General features: G+C 41.3%; 1 protein-coding gene across 1 annotated transcript in view; it reads left to right on the top strand.

Moving 5' to 3' along the window:
* The window catches only part of TMTC4 (transmembrane O-mannosyltransferase targeting cadherins 4), an 861,371-nt gene that overhangs the window by 378,017 nt on the left and 455,801 nt on the right, over positions 1 to 27,553 (top strand). The window contains exons 7-8 of the mRNA XM_078657625.1: positions 8,520 to 8,612; positions 22,302 to 22,463. Coding sequence (XP_078513751.1) covers positions 8,520 to 8,612; positions 22,302 to 22,463 — 255 coding nt within the window. The remainder of the gene's footprint in view (positions 1 to 8,519; positions 8,613 to 22,301; positions 22,464 to 27,553) is intronic.

Raw genomic sequence — 27,553 nt, 5'->3', positions numbered from 1 at the left:
TTTGGATGCTTCCATCCAGAATATTATCTGTTACCTTCTCCATTTGCAAAGATGTAATCTAGCATATTCATCTATACCATTACATCTTGCAGCCATTGCGGCATACTTACAAAACAGACAACATATGTTGTTGTTTAGAGTACCAGCAATAAAAGCTTTTATGGAAGGATTAAAAAGAATTATTCCTCCTCGGTTACCACCTTCTCCAGTGTGGAACCTAAACATTGTTCTTACCAGGCTCATGGGACCCCCTTTTGAACCTTTACACAAATGTGAACTGCAATTTCTCACATGGAAAACAACTTTCCTCATTGCTATTACCTCTCTAAGAAGAGTTAGTGAGATTCAAGCTTTCACTATACAGGAACCATTCTTACAATACACCGTAACAAAGTGGTTCTAAGGACTAATCCCAAATAATTCTTTCCTAAAGTAATTACTCCTTTTCATCTAAACCAATCTGTATAGTTGCCAGTGTTTTTTCAAAACCCAGTCATATGCCTCGAACGGAAAATGCCACTTACCAGTATGCATCTGTTCTTGGCATGTAGAGCTGCAGAGTTGTACAAAGACATCATTATTTGTTAGATGTCTGAGCTAAGAATGTTAAAAACTGATTCGAAATGTATGCCGGAAGGACAATAGAATCAACAAAACAGCAGCAGGCTGTTAAAACAAGCAGCTCTGTGAGTTAGTTCACTTCTACTGGTGAAGGTAAGGTGACACGGAATGTGAAAGTGTAACGCGCATATGAAAACTTAGTACACACCGTACACCAATGGAAAACGCCCATTCAAAAATTACCACTAATCTGTCTACAGTAAAGGGTGGCTGAGAGGGTCGAGATTTTGGTGCAGCAGTAGCTTACCACTTTTGTTCTAACAACCCAGGGGGCCAAAAAGGGCTCTGATAGCAAAACAGGGTTAGAAGTCCACCCTGTGCATGAAGAAAATGAAAAAATGCTGTAACATGTAATGCAGCGGCATTGCAGATCATGTTTGAAAGCAAAAAGGAAAGGCTGCAACTTAAGTCAGTGCTATTGCAGGAAAGCTGTAAAGTCCTTGTATACATTTAATATCGTCCCTTTGAGGATCACAGCCCGCATACAGAAATGTCAAAAACGAAGTCACAGAGGCAGGCCCATTGGTAATAACACTGCCCTAGTAAACAAAGAGAAGGAACGTGTTAACCGAGGCCCTTAATTTAACATAAAAATGCATACAAGTGTATCCAACATTACTGCTTTAGATCCCTTACTTTCAGATACTAGCCATGTAGTTTAAGGATGGTTGGAAGTAGGTTTGAGTCAAAATTGCGATCAATAAACCGGCGTATGGCGAAGCTCCTTCCGCTATGGTCGGGCCATTGTTCTCTGTTCATTACAAAAGGGGTTTGAAAAGCCCGGCCGTAGCTGGCGGGGTCACGTGATGCAGATACAAACTTGCAAAGCAACACTAGAGTGTAGCAGGGTGTGTGTGTACGAGGACCATGTTTACATGAACATTCTGAAATTACTAAGGAGTTCAAACCCACCACCCCAGTGCATTGGGAAACCATAATGGGAGGTTACTTCATTCCCCATTCACTATGCAGTTAGATGTCCCTTCGTTTTGTTTCTAGTTCCGTGCAAGTTCTCTTCTCGTGTCCCTATGGCTATGTTTATATGTTCAGCCCCACAAACACTATCTATAGCAGCATGCTTGCTAAATAAACAAGTAATGATGGGGTGGCAGGTGAAAGTAATGACCAGGGCAGGGGACGGTGCCTGGAGGTGGATGCTAACAACGTTGGCAGTCGGGATGGGGGGAGAACTGTCAGCAACAATATGCACTCGTTTGGAGAGCTATAGATTAAATGAGAAAATAGAGTAAAGGAGCAGGAGATGGGATGTGGCGTAACGGCCAGAACTACCGACCTTGGAGCTGGGGAGCCGGGTTCAAGTCTCAGCGTGGGTTCACAAGCATGCTTGAAATGCATGCCAAAAAAGTTTAAATACATTACAAGATAAATGCATGCAGCTAGGAAAAGTAAATGGTATGGAGTGGTAAGCAAAAGTCCTGTGCATTAAAAAAAAGTGCCCCAACAGCGGAAGGAAACAATATTTCAGCGACTGGAAACTGATAAGAGAAGCACACAAGAAACAGAAATTGTTAAATGCAGAAAACAATGCTAATCCAAGAGAAATGGAGGAAAAGTAAATGACAAGCACAGAAAAAAATGAAAGCTAGGGGGCGGGATGTAAGCCCCTTTTAGGATTATATTAAATACAATAGATTTCACCAGCACTGTGCAAGCGCTGTGCAGGCGAAACCTTAAAAGGAAGTCTCCAATTGTGTGTTGAATACTACAAAAAAATCTATACTGAAGATCAAAAAGTAGAGTGTCTGAAATAGCTCTCCCGAAACTAAAGGAGATAGAAGCAATTAAGGTCATGGCTTCTTTTACTATTGAAGATTTGAAAGAGGAAATGAAGGGGTTACCCAACGGTAAACTGAATGGGAAGAACGGGATTCCTTTGGAATTTTATAAGAAATGTTCAAAATTACTGTCCCCCATAATAGCCTCAGTGTTGAACCAAATAATTAAAAGTGCAGCACCTCCTTCATCTTTTTGTAAAGGAAACAGTGTTAGTTTTGTAAAACCAAAGAAATCATTGACCAATCACGTTATTAAATGTCACTTATGAGATATTCACAAAAGCAATAGCAATAAGAATGGCCAAAACAGTGGTGTTATTAATAAAGGAAGAACAGAATGGTTTTGAGTTTTTGTCTTTTGGAGGCAGCTATATCATAGTACCAATTTTTAATAGAGGCAATAGATTTTTGTACACAGAAAATGAGAATATTCTGGCAGTAGTAGTATTGTTTGATGCTGGAAAGGTACCTTTGACTTGGTAAGCTGGGATTCCTTATTTGGTATTTTGCCTAAATTTGGATACCCTACCCTGCTCATCAAGTTAATTAATGATCTGTATAAATAAAGCTAAGGCTACCATAATGATAAAAGCCTCCCTGGCTGGCTCAAACAAGATTTCAAGAGGAACAAGATAGGGGTGTACTATGTTCACTATCCCGTTTGCTCTATTCATTAAGGCACTAGCCAGTGCAAATCGCTAAACCGTGTATATCCATTCGCTATTAAATCCTATCCCCATACTAGAATTATTTGCAGATAATGCTGTGCTTCTTTTAAATGCAGATGCGAATATTTCCAAGACTCTGGGGTAAATTGAGAGATTTTCACATTTAGAGGATTATAAAAGTAATCACAAAAAAATTAACCTTTATTATTTAATTGCTCGAGCGATATTCCTCCCAGTGCAACTAAGGCTGAATGGTTGATGCACCTGGAAACATATATAGGGATTTTTGTCATTGAGAACTTTAATGCACTACGGGCCAGATGTATCAAAGGGTTTTACCCATTCTGTGTCTATGGGAAAATGTGTTCATACAAATGGCCCTACATGCCTTAAATTATAAAGCTTTGATGAAAAATGATATTGTTGTTAAATAGATGTAGCCTTCTCCCCCAAGCTATAATGGGCCGAGTGCCCTGGTAAAATATAAATGTTACTGTGTTCTGTGTTCTTATTTGCCAGCTTGTTCCGTAAGTTTTTTAATGTATATTTTTTACAGCACTAAATTCTATGATAAGCAGTTTTATCTTGAACTATAACCACCCAAGGCTAGTTTGAGAATGCATTTTCTTCTCTAAGGAAAGGGATGGGCTTGCCCTATGAAACATCAGACTGTATTGTACGGCTGCTTTTGCTCGTTATTGCAGGAGGTTGTCCCTGTTCCAGAGGGCTTTGTTTATGTGTATGATTATTCACTATATAATATTATGTAATCTCAAGCTGGTATATCCCAAATATACTGTGTTCCTTGAAAACACCTAAGTATCCAAAACAAATTAAATCTAGTGTCTTCTCCTGTAAATATTTTAACAAGAAAAGTCCATTTTTTTGTTTAAGGTATTTTGTCTATCAACAGCTTTACAAGAGTGTTAGACAGCGTGCCAGAGTTCCCTTCTCGCACTCTTAATGAAATTAAAAGATTGGAAAGTTACTGGTGTATTCATATTTCCCATTTTATTTTGGCTAACTCATGGTAGTCAGAAGAATAGTTTATAGAGTAGGGAGTGGGCAAATTCTGGCTTTCATCAGCAAAGCTGAAAATAGGTTTTGACAGAAGCAGAGAAATAGGATTTTGGTGTTTTTTTTTTTTATTATTTTTTTTTACAAAACTGGGCCCAAGGCAATGAATTTGATAGAATAGCAAATACATTGTTTAAGGAAACTAGAAAGGTTAACTTTGTATGGATTCTTCTTCCATTCACTTTAGATTACATCCATCTCATGAATAATGAATTTGAGGGTTTATCTGTGGAGATGTAGCAAGGTTTTCAGTAGAGGTGCTGGAAATCCCACATTCTACTAAATAAAAGGCAACATTACAGACAACATATCTTTTCCAGGATATGTCTCTTTGTTCCTTAGGAAGGACATTAGTTTCTTCCTCGAACTGGACCAATCCAACTCGGTCTGCCTGTCAGGAGCTTCACAATCCTACACATGAGAAACCCTCCGTTGACATTTCCCCGTGATTGAAACAATTGTTTCCACCATCATTCTTCTCAATGTTCTCCTCATGTTCCCTTCTGTTCTTCCTTTCAGGAGTAGAGCACCTAGATGAAGACTAAGGGGAGAAAGAATTCTCCATTTAATGCAGTTTTCTAGAGTACTTCCCCATATTCTTTCTTATGCAACTACTGAGCTATACACAGAACAACTGCTAAACGTTAGCAGAGACAGTTTGTCGCAAATCACACTTACCTGTCAGTTTTCCGTTGCCGAATACCTGGTAACAACTCATGCCTGGGTAACCAACGGCACACGTATGTGCATTGGTATCTGCCTGAGCCTGTGCAGTTCTTTGGGCATACATAATGGTTCAGCTTTTCCCTTCTGCCGGCCACAATTGTTGGAAGTAAAAAAGAACAAGCATTTGCAATGCAATAGGTCTCGTCTCGCTTTTTATAAACTTTGACCTATTAGTATTGTAAATAACAATGACTTTTATTATTGCAGGTTTTTTTAACACTTAAATAAAAGGCATTGTCATTTATAACAGCAATAGCTCAAAACCTCGCAATTGCAAGACCTATTGCATTGCAAATGCTTGTTTGTTAGGGGGACAGACACGGTGGAAAAGGAGGTGGTGGTCACTAAAGGATGGAGGGCACGAAAGGAGGGATGTAAATGTAACCGCATAATACATTTAAAAGCACCACTTGCATACAAGAGGATCAACAATAGTTGCTCTTGGAAAAGCACCCCGAAAATGAGGCTACAATTGTGAGCAGATGTCAGCAGCGAGAGACTAATTATATCATGAGCAATGCGCCATACTGTGTGTGACACCACAAGGTTTTCACAGCTCTGATTTGAATTCAATCTAGCTTCTTCTTTTGTGCTTTAATATTTTGTTTATTCGGTGGTCATAGGTTGTGTAACTAGATCCTGAAAGAAAGCGGACAGCAAGGTGGGCTCTGTTAGTTAAGCGGGAAAAGTCTGCTTCCTTCCTCATACTCTGCTCCAGGGCGAGAAGCAAAGGTGCTGCTGTGGAATTCTCCAGGAAGTTAAGTGGTGGCATAAACTCCGCAGAGATAAGCAAAGCACCCCCGCCCCCCTTCGGCTAACCTGTGTTTAGAACTTGCTCTTTCAGGGATTTTGGAGCCACCACCACCTCGATTCTGTGGCTGAGGGTCGGAGCGGCACCAGGAAGAGAGGATTTCCACCCTGTTCTCTCTGGCTGCGCGAGACATGCATTGCTTTGAATTTTCACATGTTTACGCTGTCTAAAAGCGCTCTGAAGCGGCCATAGGGGAGCCGATCGGGGCTACAAGAAACACCTAAACAGCCACTTTCAGCCTTATCGTTATGACTGCGCTATAAACAACCCAAAGTATGGCCTTGTTTGTGCTCCCCGTTATCAGTGGGCCAGGAAAGCAGGAATTTCTCAGTGTTTGAGGCTGTTGTTGAGGTAAACCATTCAGGCGGCCATTTTCTTCCAGTCTTGCATTTGATTGCCCTCTGCCTCTCCTCCTTGCTTGCTCAGATTGGGGCTATCAGGCGTTGTTCAAACCGTGCAAACCTCCCATTGTATTGAAGAGCCAGGCCTCCGATAAGGACCTGAGCTGAATAGAGGGACGCATGGGGAAAAACAAGCCCGGGAGTGGTGCACGCGCGCACCGCAAAGAATTAAAAAAATGCAGCAGGCACAGTGCGGGCCGCGGCTTTCTCCTGAGCTCCCTAGGCCAGGGGAGAGAGAAGATGAGACATGCACCCGCCTTTGGCTAATTGCTTGCTGTCTTTCTTAGAAAGACACACGAAAAGGCTAACAGTGTGTGAGCAAAAAAAAAAAGCACGAGCGTGTGGTCCGAGTTGGAAGTCCTTACTAGAAGCCTCACAGAGCAGCGCATGCGCGCTGGCTCAGACGAGACCTAAAAATGAGTCAAATGGAACTCTCCGTAATCGGCTCCATTAAGTTGTATCATTTCAGTCCTACCACGATGTCTGAACATTTAAAAAAAAAAAAAAGATCTATTCCATAAATCCTCAAACAGTATTTACGAAGTTTCACCTTTTGCCCGGCGCCCAGCAAAGGGGTAAATATGGGGTTCAAAGTTGAGGGCCCGAACCCAGCAGGATTCGTCATATCCTAGAGTTCCCATCTCCATGGTAGGCAGAAAGTAAAACAGATGCTGGGAATTTTACTCTCTTTCGATAGGACTTGCATTCGCAGCATTTTTCTGGTGTCTTCCTGTCTAAAGGAGGCGGGTTTACCTCAAAGGTAATGACTGGGCCTAGGATGAAGGGCATATAAGTAAAGATAATCATGTGCTCTTATTCCTGGATGTGGAGCATAAGATTCCTTGGCATAAGATGGAGTTGTTTGCTGCCAAGAATGAGCTGAATAATCTGGGTCCTCCCGCATCACTTTTTTACAGTGTGCACTGAGACAGGATCAAAGGGTTGAAAGATTTGTCCATTCAGACAAGTGAAGGCAGACAGAGAATTTCTATTGATAGTCCGGGGTGGATGTGACAAGTCTTAGAAAGCCCCTAACTTCTGGTGATGTTCTCTTCCAGGCGTAGTATTGTTTGCCAAGGGTGCACTGGTTTGCACTGTTATGACTTGAATCTATGGGGTAGATAGTTATGTTCTGGTCGTTTTTATTCTGGGAATTTGTTTATATGTTTGTTCTTTTATCCTCGTGACGTACATGGAGACCACCGTGTTTCTTCTCTGAGTATGAACAACTAGTCAGCCTTCCTGTACACTACAACACTGTCTGAAATGGAGGTGGCCACGTTAGGTGTACAAATGACTACCTTTAATTTAATTTTCCATGTATTTACCTCACTTCAATCAAGAAAGAAGATAATCTGTTGCCAAACAAGCAAATTGTGTCAATGATTCTTGATATATATAACCGCATCAATGACTGATGCCACTCTGCTATATCACTGCCTAGATTTGCACATTCTAGACTTTAGTGGGGGAAGAGGAACCTGAACAGGATTGGCAGTGGTTTCACAATGATTTTTTTATTTATTTATTTTAAAGCGTTTGATATAGCACTGGCTAGACCCGAAGGTATCAGAGCGCTTTACATGAGAATCAGCAATGTAACAGAGAAAGTTCAACAATTACACAATACATCCCAAAAAATAGTCAATACAATTAGGAGAGGAGAGAAAGGAGAGAGAAAAGTAGTGGAGGGGGAAGGGGAGGTGAGAAAGGGAGGTTCAGGGAAGAGACAATAAGGAGAGACGAAAAGAAGTCTGTCTAAAGACCGACTGGGTAGGTGACGACCAAGGAGGCCCATCTCCCCTATAGCTAAACCAAGTAGCTTCATCGGGCATCAGGGGCGAATACTGCCCAGTGAAGGGACAAGGCTATTTGTTAAGACGTCCTCTCCCTGTAATTTTTGGCCTGCCCGTTGGCCTAGAAATAATCATACAAAATGACTTTCTTGCTCGTCTTCACAGCCATACTGAATCCTGGCCTCTGTCTAATGTTCTGTAATGGGTCCTTAAATGCTTATGTATTGTAGCACTTCTTCTGGAAAGCGCTCTACCTCCCTTTTGGTTCTGTTCAATGCTATATACAACTTCAAAAAAATGAAATATTTTTTTTTCCTCCCGTTTCTTCTTCCCCTCATCCGGCACTGGTTACTCATTGTTATGTTCTGATCTAGAAATTGGTTGGGGAGATAAATTCATAGAAATTCGTGGATAATTCACTATAGTATAGTATTCAATAAACAGATTTCAAACATAAAGCCAGGAGCTGTTACTGCACCTCACACCTTAAATTATACTATACGTTGCCAAGGTTTCCATAAGGCTGAATCACAAACCGAGCTGTTCCGCTGTGAATGTATTTTCATACAAATCGGTTTCGTTAAAGGAATTGTATTTAATAAACTAATATTATCTTCCTTTAGGGCGTGAATGCTGTATTCGATGCCTTTATGATTTGCAAAGTGAGTGTGTTGGAAATTATCAACAAAGTGCTTCATAGAAACAAAGTACCTGAGGTAAGCGACTTTTCACATAATTTATTCGTATTACATATTGGGTCATTCATGTTGAAACCATGATAAATATAATGTTTCTCCTGGAGAATAATTAGCTACAACATTTACATCTGTATTTGCTTATAATAAAGGTTGATATACCAGACTAACATACCTTTGCATCCAACAGACTCTTCCAGTCACAGTTGTATATTTGAAGCCCAAAGTAATGCATGTCAACCATCATTCATGAGATGTTTCATAGATGGACACACCTGCTTTGAAATGTAAGAGAAAATAAATCTTAGGTTAAATATATAACATTGGGATTACATTCCCAGAGGCAGGGGGCTGGGGTTTGTAGAGGTTGCCATTAAGCAAACTACAAAAGGTATATAAATATACAACTGTGACTGGAAGAGTCTGTTGGAATATGAACTACCTTACCTTTTGTGTTAATCATTTTCAATGGGATTATAACATTATTTTTTAAATGCTCCTTAAACTCCTATTACTGAGCTTGAAATGTTAATTCGGAACACTAAATACACGTAAATCAGGAGATTGTTTTATCATGCTACTGTCTGAAGCCTTATTCTATTCCGCCTGAGCAGGCTATCCAAAACCTTAACATGAAGAGAGACACTTAAATGACAAAAAACGTAAGATATAGATATTCTCATCAGAGTGGTGGGTACTTCCGTATTTACAAGCCTGTCAAAACAATCGAGTCATCATTTAAAATTGTCTAGTTTTCGGTAAAGTATTGTCATACCTGTAAATACGACACAATGCAGAATTTGAATTGTGCTGTATTAAAGCATCTATCTGAGTTCAGCAGGTTGATACTGCGTGCTTTCATCTCAGAGTATGCACACTAGATTATTGCTTGGTTTTTCGCTTTTCGACCTCCGACGGAACTCCCATGGTTTCTTGCTGACATGAAACTCTTATTGACCTTATTTACTTCTATTTACTTCTAACGCATTGGCAGATCCAACACGATTACTTGTAGTGTGTGTCTTGTCCTCAAAGTCTCACCAGACATCAGCTGTCATGCATGTCTTGGGTCCAGAATGCATTATAGCTCTAGACTTTGTGCCACTTATCTGGAGCGTCTCAGGAATTTTGAAGGACAGCTTGTGGTTTTAGACACTCCCTGCTGAGAAGGCTGCCCCTTCTGATTCTCCATGTTTGCAGACATCTTGTTCACCACCACAGCGATCTCCAAGCAGATGTGACGTATTTTTCTGAATCTGGAGAACCTAGTTCCAAAATCTGATCAACTAAGAGCAAATTAATCTGCTCACCAAAATCCTCCACCTTCTTTCCACTGATTGAACGGTTCATGTTCTCGGTTGCATCCTACATGCACAACTAGAGTCTCTTGCACTTGCTTCATGTTCTCTCTAATCTCTACCATCTAATCCATCTTTCCTGTGGGAGATGTCTTTATTTGACGTTTATTGTTTTACAATAAGTTGTTCTCTGAGCTCACACTCTAGCCATCAGTGTCAGGCATTTTCTCTGAGGCTTGAAGGTACAAGAACAGCCTAGTGCTATCAAGGGTGAGACTGCTGCTGTTCCCCGTACCATGACACTTGGTACTCTATTTGTGATGGAAAGTTGGCTTCCCAAGCTTGCTATACACTCCAGGTAGGTGTGGATGACCAGTCAAGCCAAAGCTGAAAGAAGCTGGTGTAGAATTCAGACAAGGTACAGGACAACACAATTTCATAATCTCAGTATCAATGTAACGTCCAGCCAGTTTTGTCAGCTTTTGTAACAATGAACCCCTTTAATAATATCTAAATATAAATGTGTACAATACTAACAAATTCAAATAGTAAAATGAACACATCATAAAATCAGTAAAAGGACAGTAATGACAACACAGTGACAAAACCTTGGACTCTGAATATAAAGACCAGACTACTAATAACATAAACACATCAGTTAATGTAAAATGTTTACATAGAACTTTTGCAAATTTTTCAGTCACAATCGCAACCCATTTGCAAAATCCATTCTGAAAAATGGAGGGTGCCTCTCCAATTCCCCCCCCCCCCCAAAAAAAAACCGGCTAGGGCGGTCTCGCCAATGACGCTGAACATCCTGTGATTCTGGACAAATCACTTAATCTCCCCGTGCCTAACAAAAATGAATGTGTCCTCGTGTAATGTAATGTAACTGGTGCTATGTAATGCACTCTGATACCCGATACCTTCGGCTCAAGTTCGCGATATATAAAACTCTGTAAAAAAAAATGAACCATTTCAAAAACATGTTTCCTTGGTAATAAGTTAGATAACTAAGACAAACTCGCTGGCATTCAAAACTGAAGTAAAGAGTAACTTTGTAAAGGAAAATGAAATGCCTCCGAGACCGACAAAGTGGACAAAAATTATATTTGTCTCGATAAAATGGGCAGCTCACAACTACACTTTCCCAACACTCAACAGTAACGTCAGTACAGGTGTTTTTTTTAAGAAGGTGTTCATCAAGCTGGAGAGGAGTTTCTAGTATATGCCTAAATGTTGACAGTAGCCCACTGCCCATCAGAGCTAGTTTATTATTGCGGTTTGTAAATCCAACCATCAAGGTCTGATGTAGGTCCAGTTCCCAGAGGTGCCCTTGGGGAATGCGTACTTTGCCTTCTTCCCAGAATTCTCTGTAGTAGTCACTACCTATGTGCAGGAGGCCATGATGATTCAAAGGATCACAATAGGAAGATGTGAGGTACTGGCTGTGGATGTTATTTCTCTGTGGTAAGAACCCATCATCCTGTAGACTCCATTCATACAAATCTAAAAGTATTTTGCAATCAGTAGGACAACCTTATGAACCAGTGCACTCTCAGTGATTGTGTCATATCTCTGGTGCACATACTTTCCATTGTTCGTAATCATGGAAGACCAAAGCAAATAATGGTTGAAAACATTTCCACTCATTTAAGGAAATGCACATAAAAGAACCCTTATCTGTCCAAGGCTACTGACTTTTATTTAGAAAGGGAGGTCAGTAAGTATCACCCTTGCACCCCAAGACCACCAATCCTGCCACCAGCCAGGACTAGTATCAAGGGGCCGGGGAGGTCTAGCCTCTCAAGACTATAGGGTGGAGAGACTGCTAGAAAGGCATCCCATTCTACCTTACAGTGCACAAAAGGGTGTCCCTGCAGAGAACCAGACCTACACCCTTAGTTGTCCATCAGGATCAGGTTCCCCACAAACTGTTGCCCAAAATCAACCATGCAGCAGAACTTTAGGAATAAATGGAAATATTGTAGAGATGTTAGCGCTGCAGGCAGAGAGAGACTTAAATCCTTACATCAGCCCAGTAAACCTCAGCATTTTGGATCTGTTCACAAAACCTAAACACTGAAGTGATCTGTTGGGTTGCAGAACTGATTTCTCCAAGTTCACAATGGACTCTAAACTCCCCAACAATTCTCTCAACTAGCCTTTAAAGTTTGGAATGTTGATGCTACAGTTAAGATGTTGTCCAGATAAACATTTGTGTGCACATCATTTTGCACTAAATTCTACTGGACAAAGCACACTTGTAGAACTGCATGGTGCTAAAGATAAGTCAGAGGGAAGAAAGGTAAATTGGTCAATTCCTAGCCATTTTCACTGTCCGAAGTTGTGAAACTCCCCTTTCATTAAAACACTAGAGCATGCATCTTTGAGATCAAACTTTACTAGCCTCCCCCTTTCCTATATTTTGCACCAAAGCAGATAGATTCCCTTCTTCCTGTGAGTAACATTTTTGTTCAGACTGTGTACATTTAAGGCTGGTGTTCAGCCTTTTTTTCTACTAAATTATAGATAATCGCCCCACCTTACTCCACTACGTGGACAGTTACTCCCTTCTCCATAGTTAAACTTGTAAAAGATCTTTTGTAATCTCTGATTTTTACGATTTGCAGTGACAAAGGATATTCCATGCCCCAGTTCATTATGAACTTTGCTAGTTTTCCTCCCACTTTCTTGGGCTAAAAGTAGATCTTCCCCATACTCACCAAGTGAGTAGAACCACTAATAGAACTCATCTCCTACTAGTTCTACCCCATAACCCTTCCTGCTTCAGAAAACATGTCTTCTGAAGTACATCCTACCTTTCTGCAACTACTAGGGCCTCTGAAACACTCAGCTGAAAAAGGCACCCATTTCTAGCCTACCTAGAAACACCTGCATCTCTCAAAACTGAATACGAAGAATGTGAGCTTTGTCGAAGTGATGAAAGTAAAAACACATTTTATCACTTTCTTAACCAGTTAGTCACCACCAGACTCCTTAGTTGCCAAATTACTTAACTTGGAGTTCATTTTCATAGGAATATTTTGCTTCCTCTCAGCCAACAACCCTGAATTCCCATTTACTTAAAGCAAGGTCTCTGTAGTTAGCCTCTTATAATGATAACATTTAGGGTAACACTCTTAATCGGAGTTTCCTCTGACATTTGGAAAATACAAGTCAGTGATCAAAACACATCCAGCAACTTGTGCTTCTGTCAATAGGGTTCTAAATCCACATTTTAATGTACTTGCCCACATGCTCCAGTGACCACAAATCATCGGTCCTTCGATGCTGAATTCTTTTAAAGCAAACCATAGCTTCATATTGTGGATCTTTAATTAGCCCTTCACTGGACGGCGCTGGATTGCAATCATCCAATAAATCTGTTTAATGACTGCCACTAAAAATATCTTTGAATACATTTTCATTGATACCTGGTAGTTATCTTGAAAACAATCCAACAGTAACCTGAATCAAACAACCTAAACTACAGGGAACAATGTGGGTGTCTTTTATACTGCCTTTTTTAAGTGTGCCACAAAGAACATCAAGTATTTTCAACGGATGAGAGCCATCTCCACTGTCAAGGATGATGTTTACTCCCATGACTTATTTGGTTGCTACTACTAGTCTGTTTAAGATCTGGTTCGCCCAAGATTATGTGTTGTGAATGAATACAAAGTAAGTAGACTTTGTATAAGGCCTATTCAGCCATTGCTTGTTTTAACTGCCCCTTATGATTTGAGACAGCCCATGGTATGTTTGCAAATGAGTGCATTTTAAAGTGATAATGAGCGAAGTAGTTTGTCTTTGAGATTGCGTTGTCAATACCACCGCTTATGCCCCTTAATCTTTAACCAGCGGCAGACACTGCACACATATTCCCATATCCTGCATGTGATTCCAGCATAAGGCAATGATTTAATTAGCTATGTGCTTTCTCTAACGACCACTTGCATTGGGTTGTGATTAAATTTCACATCATGGAAGATGGCTGCTGTAGAAGAGTAGGGTCTGCTTCCTATGGTTACCCCCACTTTTTGCTGTGTTTCACTGGTTTTTCGACTTTAGTCTGGCTGTGGCCCTGCTAATCAGGACCACAGCCTAGCTGTTCTCTCTCTAAATTGATTCCATTTACATTAGGTACATACCAGTTTGGTTACTGAGTTACCTTGTGAGCCCCTAGTATATGGTACCTTAGTTACCAAGGGCATAGGTATCCCAGAGGCCTACCAGGGGCTGAACCATTTAGTATGCCACCCCTGGGAAGCCTTACAAAACGGCACCACAGGTCTGCACTTGCAGCCTGGGTAAGGTGGTGTAAGCACCCCCTACTGGGATATAGTATACCTATATCCACCATTTAAAACAGACACATATTAACCTATAAGTCACTCCTATGGCAGGCCTTGACAATACTGAAGGCAGAGTGCTTGGTTTTGTGTGAGAGGGTGCCCTAGCATGAGCTGAGCCCCTCTGCAGCTTTCGGAATCCCTTCCTTATAGCTGTTCTGTGATATGGCCATACCATATACTCTTAAGTGCATTATAATCCTCGCAGTTAATGCTAACTTTGGTTTGGCTTTATCAAAACATGTCGTTTTTGGTGTCAAACACTTTGGAATACTACCCCTCCGCCAGTTCTCGCGGCGGGGGTAGCATTCCACCCTTCTAGAGGGAGAAGACATGTACACACTGGTATACCCGGTTAAAGTTTTACAGAGCCTCAGATCACAAAATGGATGCTGCTGCCACAGACACGAGTCTGACCTCCTGCTGCTGGACGAAACTCCGGCAGGGGAGGCCTGGACAATAGGTTTCCTGACACCTCCCCAGACAGTCTTTAGTCTACTGGGGCAGGGTGGGTTGCATTCGACGAATGCTTTTGAGACACTGCCTGCTCCATGCATTTCCCAGTTCAAACCGCTTGCTGGGGCACTCAGCCCCAGCTCTGGCGCGAAACTGGACCAAGGGAAAGGGGTGTAATCACCCCCTCCCCGGGTCCTCCCATAGGTGGGACCCTAGAGTTAGTCCAACCCCTAAACTTAGTATAAGTATAGGAACCCAGTCCCTAGGACTTTAGATTACCCTGGACAAAACTCTGAAGGCGAAATCCTGGACCTTCGACATTCCATATCTACTGGAAGATGGAAGAAATCTCCCTTGGGGTCAAGGAGTGACCCCCCTGTTCAAACAGGCACCTAAGAGCATCTTGCCGGTCTGCATTTTCGAGACTCCCGCCGGATCCCAAAGAACCTGCAATTTTGCAACTGCACCTACTTCCCAAAGTTTCCCATTGGGCTATTTGTTGCCCTTGCCCCGAGCACCTTTTGCTCCGAAGCTGAGAGGCCTACACTCCACGAGTGTCCTTTGAGTCCACTTTCTTCACCGCAGCTCGAGGCTCCTTCGCGATCCATAGTCCGTTGGCTAGTGGGTCCCCACGAAGGACAATCCTTTGTTTCTTGATCTTTCCTGGTTGCTCCAGACGTGCTCTGACTCCCCTTCAAAGGGTGAGTTTCTCAGACCTTGCTGGTCTGCACCCTAGACAATTTTGTCATCTTGCGTGGGTTGCTGTTGCCAAGGCTTGTTGGGTCCAATCCGGATACCGGTCCTGCAGCACTCGACATCCTTCGTGGGACAGCTCAAATCCATCTCTTGGTCGTCGTCGATGCCTCCTGGTCCTCTTGGCTGAAGAATCAAGCTTCACCTACTTCACCTAAAAGCACCCGACATCGGCTGGCATCTTCCTGTCGCCATCCTGGTCACTGGCTAGTGACCCAGACTCTGTCCACTCTGCCTTCAGGTTCTTCAGATCTCCGATCCACCCTTGGATCCACCCGGACACTTTTCCTCTGGTCGCCTGCAGCACTTCTTTGCAGCTCTCCATTGGAATCGACAATGAAACCCGACACCAAAAGACATCTATGCACCCGGATTCCCTGGGTGAGGTAACACGAGTACTCCGGTGCTCCCTTGGGTCTTGACTCTCGAAGTGTCTAAGTCTAAAGGGGTTCCATCGTAGTTCACTCCGAAGTGTCCTTAATCTTTAAAATTGTAACTTTCTATTCCTCCATAGAAGTCAATGGTGATTCGCGGCATTGTTTAGCCACTGCACACGTCCCCCGTGGGTCTTCTGCATCCCTACCTTGGGTGGTTCCTGGTTGCCCCAGTGGTTCTATAGCCCCTAGACCTCACTTCTATCCCTCACATGGTTCTTATACCACTATTTTAGTATATGATTTGTGAGGCCCCTAGGGCAAAACGTGTACTGTGCTATTTACTGTGTGCTATTTAAAGTTCTTGTGTTGTATTTTGGCCTCTAGCCTCATAAAGAGACTAGAGGGGTTGTATTTAGAATAAATACATATATTTTATATATATATACCTTGTGTGGTGTACTTTCATTTGATCATTCATGAGATTATAGACTGGTAAAACAAGCTGCTTTACATTCCTTCAAGACTTAGCCTGAAGGCTGCTCTCCACAGCTACCACTAGGATAGCTTTCTATAAAGGTTGTCTTAAACCTACCATCAATAAGGGTTGTTTGGACTGGTGCAAGGTGCCCACTAGATTACACAGCTGCTACATCATGATGTTGACACTCTACAATCTTACATATGAAGATTCCTCTTGTAGTACACTCTGGCTTCACTGGATTTACATGGAAATCTACTCATGTAAGATGACCATTGTGTCATTATGATGATGTGCAGCTACAGGGAGCCACTAGGATTTACAGAGCCTGGGGCACTGTACATATTTTAGAGCTCTTTGGCATACCCTCAATCTTCTGTATAGTAGCTGCATTCCCATAATTCTTTGCATAGTGTGTCTCTCCATAATACTCATTCATATTTTGTTCTGCAAGGAATAGAATAGACTACATTTTTAATGTTCAAAACAGGTTTGCACTTTGAAAACAAAGCACATATGTGACTACAGTCATGAGCGTGCATAATGCTGTACACTGTGCTTCTTTATGGTCTGGCTTGACAGTGCAACTGTTACCAGATAACTATGTGATCATCACTAGAGAGGAACTTTGTCTCCGCCCACATGTTTTGATTGGGCCGAAGTTGTGTGCTTCCACAAAAAGTGGTTGCATACCACACAGCTATGATCATTTTCTTTATTCGTCCAGCTTTCTGAGCTTGAACTTTCAGGGGCACACACATGACATTGTAATTCTATTAAAGTGTCTTAGATAACAACATAATTTCCGGTGTTTTTCTCTAGCAGCAACACAGATGAGAGGGGCAGTCATTGAACTACATGGATGTTTAGGTCTGGCTTGACAGTGTGAATGTCACCTGACCTTTTAACGTACACCAATATTATTCTACAGTTCTTTGCTTCCACACAAATACATATCCATTCGCATGCTATTACCTATAATGCCTCACAATGCCATGCAACATTTATTTAAAGCCAGGCCTATTGGCATTGCCAGTGCTTGTTTTTCTTTGTAAACACATTTGTGAATACCTTGTCATACATCGGTCCAGGACGTGTGCTGTCAAATAAGTCTCGTATATAGTTTAATAGATTACATGTTGTGAATCTATATTAAAAATGTTGTCCTTTGTAGGGGCACATGACAGATAACTTGCCTTTTGGTTCGCTTGTGGCATTGTTATCAGGGACCGAGGAGGGATGGTTCATCAATGTTTTTAAGCTTGTGGTTAGAAACTATCACTTTTAATGCATTCAGATCAAAGCAGTGATATAGCGAAATGCGTCCATAGATTAAAGAAACGCACTTTCTTGAATTTTAAAGCGCTTCGGTCATATTACTACATGCCGTTTGTTGTGAGTTGTACACGACAAATATTTTCAAGACTCATGCTCTGGCTCTTAGGACCAAGCCAGAACCTTGGCTCTGCCCTCCTTATTAATTTGATGGCTTGCTTACCTTTTCCAGAGGAGATTTGGTGTACTGTGTTACCATACATATCTCCCTATTCACTCTTTAAATAACCAATTGAAGTGTTTTTTCCTTCCAGTAGCATTTGCTGTGTTTTCTAAAACAGACTATTAAATATCAGGCAACTTCTTCAGGCAAACTGCTACTGAGTAACTGTGTTTTAGTTGCTTTTCTTTTATTTCTAAGTGAGGGAATTTTTGTAATTGTGATTTACAGAAACTGGAAAGATGAAAACTACTACAGCATGACGAAGATTTTCTAATTCATATGTACCTAAAACACTTATTTACTCTACAAACTAAACTTTACAGACATCTCTTATTATACCATCTCCTATTATCCCAGCAAATGCTCAACATTGACTCTTTATCCTTAAGCATGATGGGCTCAAGTTCGGCCAAAATAAACCAAGACACTAGACACATTGGTCTGAGTCACAAAAAAGTAGGGAAAGTACTTGTGGCGCTCTCAGCCTAAGCTTGAACCTACTTTTTGCTATTCTCAATATCCCCAGTAGTATGCTTGAAAAGGTGTGCCAGGCTTACTGCTGGGAAGGTCAGGTGACTTTTTCTGTAGGCTCATATTCCCTTTGTGGGAAGTTCTCCATAGATGAGAAGTCCACCAAGAAGAATAGGATCCCCTGTAGAAATGCACATGTTTTCCCCCTTGAGAATGCCCATTTGCTACATGCCCAACAAATCTGTGAATGATCTGTTCCGCTTCCCAGCGTGGAAAGCTCCTACCCTGTGCTGGAGTAAATCTCACAACATTTCCAGAGTGGATAAGGTTTGGTTTGTAGTTTGAGAATGCTCACAAATGTATATTTGTGTGCATTCCCAAACTTCCAAAGCAAACTACACCCTGGAACTGCCATCCATTGATTGAAATTTACGACTCTGGAGATCTTCCCACTTGTGCCATTGCTCTCCACCCTCTTAAACGTGTTTACGTTTGCCAGGAATTCCATTGTTAATTCCTGGCAGGCATAGAAAAGTGAATTTAGTTGTTAACTTACGTTTAGGATACAATTCACCATTAGTTTATTTCTGTGATACATACAAGCCAAAATTTTGCTTTAATTGTGTCCTGTTTTCATTTAGGATTGACACAATTACGACTGAAAACCAGATATTTGACCTAACTGGCAAGTCCAATGCATTAATGACCTACAATTCTTTTTAATTTTTTGTGATACATGTTCACACTTACATGAAGTGCCACTCAATTCAATACCAACACATTTTACTGTTGATCCGGTTTTCATATATTAGAAGTTTAACAGTAAAACCACTTGGAATGTCTTCACAGTGACTAAGTGAAAGTGCACCACAGCACTCAAAAAGTATCTTGAATAAACCCTTGCAGATCAGGTGTAAAAGGAAATGACTGGAAATATGGTGCACTGCTGACATCAAACAACTTGACAACAATAGGCAAGAGACATGTAATTGGTTGAACCAACATACTCTGCTTGAATGGAACCTGCTTCTGACGCATTATCTTGTGTGCGTCGCCCTGATATGCCGAGAAGAAGCACAAATCTTTCCTACGGTATTGGGGGTTATTATCTTAAGGCAGCGCAGCTCTACGGGACATTATATTTAACGAGTGGACTGTACTTCTGAGAGCCGTATTTATCTGGCACAGTAGGCCTTTTCTCCAAACACAGGATGATCTTGGTGACGGTTACTTTTTCGGACACAATATTTCTGTTGTGGCTCAGCGCTTCAGAAATAGACATCTTCTAAAATTACACAAACTGGACACAAAATATTTCTAATGGAATTATAAACGTTTTGGGAGCTCTAGAGGACTAATGTTTTTGGGCATTGTTGGAAATTGTAAACTACTAACTGACTTCTTCATGTCACTGTCAGATCTGACGTTTTTTCCAGATTTGGAGAATTGTGTGCGCACAATAGCAGGGCAGATAATGAGGACTGAACGTGCATGAACATAATTATATAATTTAATTTCCCCATAGCCCTTGTGACATAGCAAGGACTCACGCTTCCTTTTTGCCTCCTCTTCCTTGCTTCCAACACTGAGAAATGGAAAGATTTGAGAGAGACGAAAAAATGGAAACTTCTATGCATTCCTTTTATCCCCTAGCCTTTCTTATTAGCCAAGATCAATTCATTTTCTGAATGTGCCAAACTGGAGAGGCGCCTCTATAAAGTAGTGCACCGTCTCCGTCTGAGACCTTTGGAATCTTTTGACATACTTGCATTGACCGATGGCAGGTAGATTTTGGGATGCAATTTGTTCGCTTGGAGGTGGAGGCTCTTAGCACAGTGTCCATTCATGTTGAAACACCATGGCTCCCTTACTTTCTCTTTAAAACAGACCATTATAAAAAATTCTGAAAACGATTATGGTCTCGCTCTTCCTGGGTCACACCTGAATTGCCAGTACATTAGTTGTTTATCCTAATTTTGAGTCACCAAGATAGATTTTTGATGAAGAATCTGCTAAGAAGGGGTTTGCCAAATCACACACAATTTAGCTATATATTTGTGAAAAAGTGGTCCAAAAGGCACCATTCTTCCCCCTACACCTAAACGAGTTTGGCTCCTTTGATGTGCTCGCTTTTTTAGTAGCAGTTGTTATTTTCCACAACCCTATGCATTCAGTCAGTTGACCTTGTTTGAGAGCACATCCAGTCTGAAGATCGTCTGAAGATCGTTACAGCACCATTGGTGTTTCCCATTTTTTTAGATCTCTGTTTAATCCCTACTCTCTGCCTGTCTTCGTGATCTAATACCGTTCCGGCCCTCCTGTACGCGGACGATGCTGTCTTACTCGCTCGAACAGGCATGGGCCTGCAGAGGCTGCTAGATCACTTTGGCAGCTTCATGCAGTCCCTTGACTTAAAAGTCAACAGTAAAAAATCGCATGTGATGGTAGCGGGTATTACAAGAAAGAAGTTAAGGGTGAGAAGTTTTACATGCATGGGTGCAGAGGTCACAAGGGTACCCGTATTTACCTACTTAGGGGTACTATTTGATGAGAAAGGTAACTGGGGCCCGCAATTGAAACAGAAGTGCAATGCTGTTTTAAGATCTACATCAGCACTGCTTAGTTTCTCAAAGAGGCTGGGAGCGAGGCCCATGGAGGCCATGCTTAAAATATATAAATCTAAGTGCCTAGCGATTGCCTCATATGGGGCTGATGTCTGGGGATATGCCCCGATGAATACAATTCAAGTGGTAGAAAACAAGTTCCTCAGGTCCCTGGTGGCGGTTCCACACTCATCTCCTACACTTTCCGTACATGCTGAACTAGGTATTGGTTTTATTGCTGATAACTTAAATATGGCCCCGGTCACTTGTTGGGTGAAGACATGGATCAATGAGGAGATCACCCTTAATCATTTAATCCTGAAAGATTGCTTAGCACTGGATAAGGCAGACAGGATACCCTGGCTGGCTTACGTTAGAGCGGCGTGTGTCAGACTGGGTCGTCCAGATTTGTTTACCTGCCCAGATAAGCTAGTAAAAGAGGACTTGGCCTGGGTAAAAAAAAGTTTCATTAACCTGGCGCAGCAAAATAGGGAGGAACAGGAGATTAGAAAACCGGGGGTTAGAAGAATGTATATTCTGCAGACTTCTCTATTTATTGAACCCTACCTGAAGTTAGTCACCAACCATTTTCACCTCTTTTTGCTGGTTAGGTTTAGATTTAATCTAATTCATTTTATTTTGGGTGATTTTCCGCATTGGGAGAAACCGGAAGAAAGTGCTCCGTGTTCTTGTGATAGTTTTTCGACACAGGACACTCTCCATTTTGTAATGTTTTGTGAGAGTTTTGCAGTTGCACGGAAAAAAATGTTATTACCAATTCTCCGGGAAGCAGGCTTTGCACAAGTGAGGCCAGCCCTTATGTATTTGCAAATGTTGGGTTCCATACGCATTGTTTTTAGCGTTGCCAACTTTTTGGTGGCTGCGGCCAGGACTAATAAGAGCAGACCATCTTTGTCAGTAATTACATAGGAGGCTCTACCCATATATTTTGTACATAAGATCTCTAATGCTAAAATAGAATGATTTCTGGCGTGGTAATCGCATAGCAACTATTGTGAACTTGGATTTAGATAATTTTAAGGCCCGAAACCTCTGTGTGTACATATTTATTAAATGAAATCTTTTTTAAATCTTTTTTAATATTTCAAGCCAGTTTTTAAATGTGCCTCAAATGTTTTTATTTGTTTGATGAACGCGATATTTTACATTTATGGATGGATGTAATGTCTTTTCTCTTTTTATGATTTTAAACTAATCGAAATAAAGATTGTTTGACTGACTGACTGACTGATCTAATACCTTTGGAGGGCATAGAACTGTCTGTAAGTCTGTTGTGCTCTGACAACCAGAGTTCAGAGGTCAGGAAACTATCTTTCTCGCAGCCTGGTATTTTATTACTACAAGAATCCTATAGAAATACACAAATCACAAACATCCCTATTCTTTCTCACTTTCTGCAGACTACCGGATTGTGGAAAAGAGGGTTTCTCTCCAGAATGTTTATTTTGGCTTCCGGAGGAGCAACCGTGCTCTACATACGATGGAGAATTATGGGCACAGGACCGCCATCTTTCACTGACGTGGACAACCCAGCATCCTTTGCTGACAGCTTATTAGTCAGAGTACGTTCAAAGTTATCGTTTGTAATTGTTTGCGAAGCATGCACTTTGTTAAATGTGGTTGGGCACTATGTAAATTGGCAAATGATTTAAGTGTTCTGTGGCTAAGTCCCTGCCCCACGTGTGCTGTATTGTGCTACAAATAGAGTGACAAATTCATATGTTATCTTCTACATTTTGTGTATTTTTCTGATTGTGGGTACTGTTTAACAAAAGTGGCAAAGTTTGAAAAAACTTTCAAATATATTTCTTTGATTTTGTTTTAATAATTTCTTTGTGTATCTTATAAACTTTGCCTTACTAGTCATTTTGGGCCGCACATCTGATAGATCGAAATATTTTTAGTTACCAACGCTGACAATGGTTGTTTGAGTATAACGGATCACTGACATAATATCGACAGTCAAAATATCGACTTACCAAAATATCGAGGTAATAATATAGAATGCCAAAATATCGACTTCCTATCTACAAATAGGTAAGTACAAAAATATCGACTCCAAAATATCGACAGGAAAAAATATAGACAGTCAAAATATCGAATTTTTTAAATATCTTAAAAGTAATTTTAAGGTACTAAAATAATATATATAATTCATTTAAACATACTTAATATACTTAATAAACTTAAAATAATAAATAATTAATGTAACTTAAATTTTTTTTTAAAACACATATATATATATATATATATATATATATATATATATATATATATATATATATATATATATATATATATATATATATATTGCAACACATTCAACTGTGGAGTCGAAATAATGGCAAGCACACTGGAATTACGAATGATTTTAATGCAAACTCCCCTTCACCCCTGACAGACGCGTTTCGCTAATCCAGCTTCGTCAGTGTCAATTTGTGTGTGTAAAGCAGCGCCATTTTAAACTTATCGGCCAGAGCTAAAATCATTGACATCGATGATGTTACATTTAGTCAACGTTGCGGCCGTCTTTGAACGTGCATCTGTTCTCTATTTACAGAGTAAAGAGTAGAGAATGGCGCAAAAAGTAAAGTGCATAGTGCTCATTTAAAAACATTACAACACCAAACAATTCATAATTCAAGTACATACATTTACTTTTTGATACCTTCAGAGATATATAATTGCAGAACCTGTGGTCCTGATATGACAGTATGTAGTCTCAGTTTGGTTAGGCTTCTGGGGGTGTATCCCCCTATACAAATCTTTTATATCTACCTAAGACCTCAATGTCATTGTTTATTCACCTCTGTTGTTTTGTGGCCCTGTATGGGCAAGAGTATCTTGTTTTAATATTCAGTAGAAGGTAATGTCGGATGAGAGACATAAGTAAGATAACAGGGAGTTTTTTTGTTTTTCAGTAGTTATTTGGACATAACAGTTAACAATATACATGATCCCATGTATATGTTTAGAGATGGACCCACAATTCCTCATCGTTATTTAGGCCCCATGGCGTCATGGTTTTGAGGTCAATAATATATCTTGACTCCAAGACCCTGAGTGCCTTTTCTCTGTCCCCCCCACGTTCTAGACAGTTTACTTGATCGATACAGTAAAAGCTTAACAGATCTCTATCGCTCTGATGGTATTTCGCGAAATGCCGAGCAACCGGATATGATTTATCTTTATTAGCGATTGCTCGCATGTGTTCTAGTATCCTAAGCTTCGTGGGGTTAATGGTGCTCCCTATGTATCTTCTTTTACAAGGGCACTCCAGACAGTAAACGGTGTAATCTGAATTGCAATTTAACAGTTTGTTTATTTTTCTGTTAGGTCTCTCTTCACCTGTTCTGCCTGGGTATTCTAAGATTTTTCTACACCCTTTACAGGCTTTGCGGCGCAAACAGGGGAAAAACCCTTTTAAGTTAGATCGGTTAGTGGGCTGTGGCTCTGGGGAAAAATGGCTGCTCACAAGATGATCTGAGAGTGATTGACAGCGCCGATACGTTATTAATGGCTGCTTGGAGAGATGTCTCTTCAAAATGCTGTCAGTGGTCAAGATGTGCCAGTTTTTCTTGAAAGAGTGGACTAGATCACCTGATTTGGTGTTGAATTTGGTGATCATTCTCACCTCCTCCACCTTTGGCACTATTTTTGGCACCAGGAGGTCCCTCCTATTGACTGTAGATGCCTTATTTGAGGCCTGTTGCAGTATGTTTTTGGAGTAACCCCTATTTAGGAACCTGGCATTAGCCTCATCTTTGGCTTGATGAAAATCGGTTTCTACTGAGCATTTTCTTTTTAGGCGTAATAATTCGCCATAGGGGACATTTTTTATCAGACTCTTAGGGTGGTAACTCGCTGCATGCAAAACGGCGTTACCAGCCATTGGTTTTCTGTAGAGTCTTGTTTGGAGGGTATTGTTATTTATATAGACCGCCAAATCCAAATAGCAAATACTAGTCGTGCTTATTGTGCTTGTGAATTTCAGGTTCATAGTATTATCATTAAGCTTGGAGATGTAATCCTCAGCCGAGGTACGATCTCCACGCCAAATATTAAAAAGATCATCTATGTATCTAGTCCACATTAAAATGTTATCCGTCCATGCCTCATTGTTCTCAGCCCAAGCTACGTGCTTCTCCCACCAGCCCACGAACAAGTTCGCGTAACTGGGGGAGAAGCACGAGCCCATCGGTGTACCTCTGGTCTGTTTGTACATTTTGTTTGAAAAAAGAAAGATGTTGTGATATAAACAAAAGCGTATCATGCTGAGTAACATATTATTGTGTGGCCTGTACTTTTCTGGCTTTTTGTCTAAAAACCACTTGATCGTCATTAAGCCAGTTTCATGGGCTATGCGGGTATATAAATTTACCACATCCAATGTAATTAAAAGCATGTTTTCATCCCAAGTAATACTATCCATAATACGGAGAAAGTCCTGTGTATCTCTCACGTATGACGGTAAGTCCTTCACAATGGGAGCAAGATAAGAGTCTATGAAGCGAGATGTATTCTCCAAAAGACTCCCAATTGAAGACACAATTGGGCACCCTGGTGGTCTTTTAGCATGTTTGTGGATCTTGGGGAGATGGTAAAAAGTGGGTAGGATAGGCGATTCACAGTGTAAAAATAGGAACTCTTCACCATTGAGCATACCATCCTCCTTCCATTTGATCAACATTCCATGGAATTCTGTAATACTTTTTACATACTCTGTTCTTTGTATGGTGATGTAGCACTCTTTATCTTTTAATTGTCTGTGTGCTTCTTGTTCGTAACGTTCCTTATTGAAAATCACGATATTTCCCCCCTTGTCTGAGGGCTTTATTTCAATAGTTTTGTCCTCTTTCAAGGACCTTATTGCTTGCCACTCTTTCCTCGTGATATTGGAGGATTTCATGTCCATTTTGTCCCTTGATATTTTTTCCAAGTCCGCGAGTACCGCTTCATTGAAGACATCTATTGCATCATAGGGTGCCACAGGCAGTTTTTTTTATTTCTTTTTCATATTGCTTGGTTCTCGTGTCTGTGGTATAGATACATCACCACCCTGTATGTTATCTGATCCACTTTCTAAGATCTCTTGAGTTGGAGTCAGTAATAGATTTGCCAAAATATTAGGGTGTTCTTCTGTAATTTCTTCTATCTCATTATCAGTGTGCGTTTCCACCGCCACCTTTTGTGGATGAAGAAGAAAGATTTTTTAGAATTTTAGTTTTCTGATGTATCTAAACAGATCAATTCTTGTATCCAGCAGATTGAATTCGCTTGCAGGACAGAAGCTTAGTCCTTTTCTGAGGACCCTTAATTCATCCACTGTCAGTTCTCTTTTCGACAGGTTGATGACATTGTTTTCTTCTGCTGTTACTATTTTTTCTTTTTGTTGCGATTAGAGGCGCTCCGGGTCACCCTTGGTGAGGCAGTCGACTGCATGTCTCCTCTAACCCCTTTTGCCCCACCTTGTCCTCCTTTTTGGCTTGGTTGTTGGGGAGGGGGATTTCTTTGTTGTGGCCTCTGGCGCGTTTCCTTTATAACTTGGAATTCGTCCAAAAAAGGTATTGCGCTTCTATTCTCTTTTGTTACAGGAGCTTTATGTTGTTCACCCTCAGACACTTCAGATTCCTCTGTGTCTGTGTTGTTTGTAGACACAGCCCCTTGTGCAAGTCGTTTTCTGGTGGCATCGAACTTACGAGCGAAAGTCAATATTCTGCCAGACAAATAGTCTTGCTCATCTCTTTGGAATTTTGTTTGTTTGCGCTTTCGAATACCCAGTTAATATTCCTTGATTATTTTATTCATAGCGCTTCTTAGATCTTCTTTTTTTTTGTAAAAACGGTTTTTATTGGCAATCAAGTGGAAAAGGTACATTACAGGATAAAGTAAGTCAGGCATCAGTTAACGATGCGGCAAAGCGGCACAGCTCCAACAAGACACCTTTTATATAGAACAGTCCCCAACTGACCTCCCCCCCCCCCGCATTCCCCCCCCCCCCCGTAGCCAGTGTGCCGAGCTCCTCCTTGCCAGTCGATGATGTGTTATCAGCCCTTGTCCTGAACAGGGACCACAGTGGAGGGTAAGAGGCTCCCTTCAACGGACAGTCCCGACCCCCAGGTCTGCCAGCAGTAGGTGTGAGTAGTGTGGGCACCCTGGCGGGTGTGAGGAATCCCAGGTTCGGTGCTCTCACCCTGGAGACTCCCCCCCCCCCATCCTCGCTCTGGTCGCCATCCGGCAGTTGGAGCGCTACTACCAGGGCCTCCCACGCCCTGGCCACCTCCAGCGCTTTGTCATTATCAAGACTCCTAGCCTGGCGCAGCCGCAATGTACTCTCCGCTTTCGCCCAGCGCTCTAGTGTGGTCTTCCAGCGCAGGTAGCTGGGGCCTTGAGTCGATTTCCAGTGCATGGAGATTTCCCGCTTAGCCAATACTAATCCCAGATCGCAAAATTTGCTGGTAACTCGGTTGCGAGGGGTGTGAGGGAACCACAATAAGAGGCATGTGCCCATGTCAGGAGCGATCTGCCGGTCCGTGACAGCATTCAGGCAAGACATTACCGCCTCCCAGTAACCCGCTAGCTTGGTGCAAGTCCAAAACATGTGGGCGAAGTCCGCTTCCGCGGTTCCGCATCTGGGGCAAAGCGAGGAAGC

This window comes from Lissotriton helveticus, chromosome 8 (assembly GCF_964261635.1).
Source record: "Lissotriton helveticus chromosome 8, aLisHel1.1, whole genome shotgun sequence".
NCBI lineage: Eukaryota > Metazoa > Chordata > Amphibia > Caudata > Salamandridae > Lissotriton > Lissotriton helveticus.
Note: the sequence above shows the minus strand (reverse complement) of the source record. Positions and strands in the feature narration are given on the sequence as shown.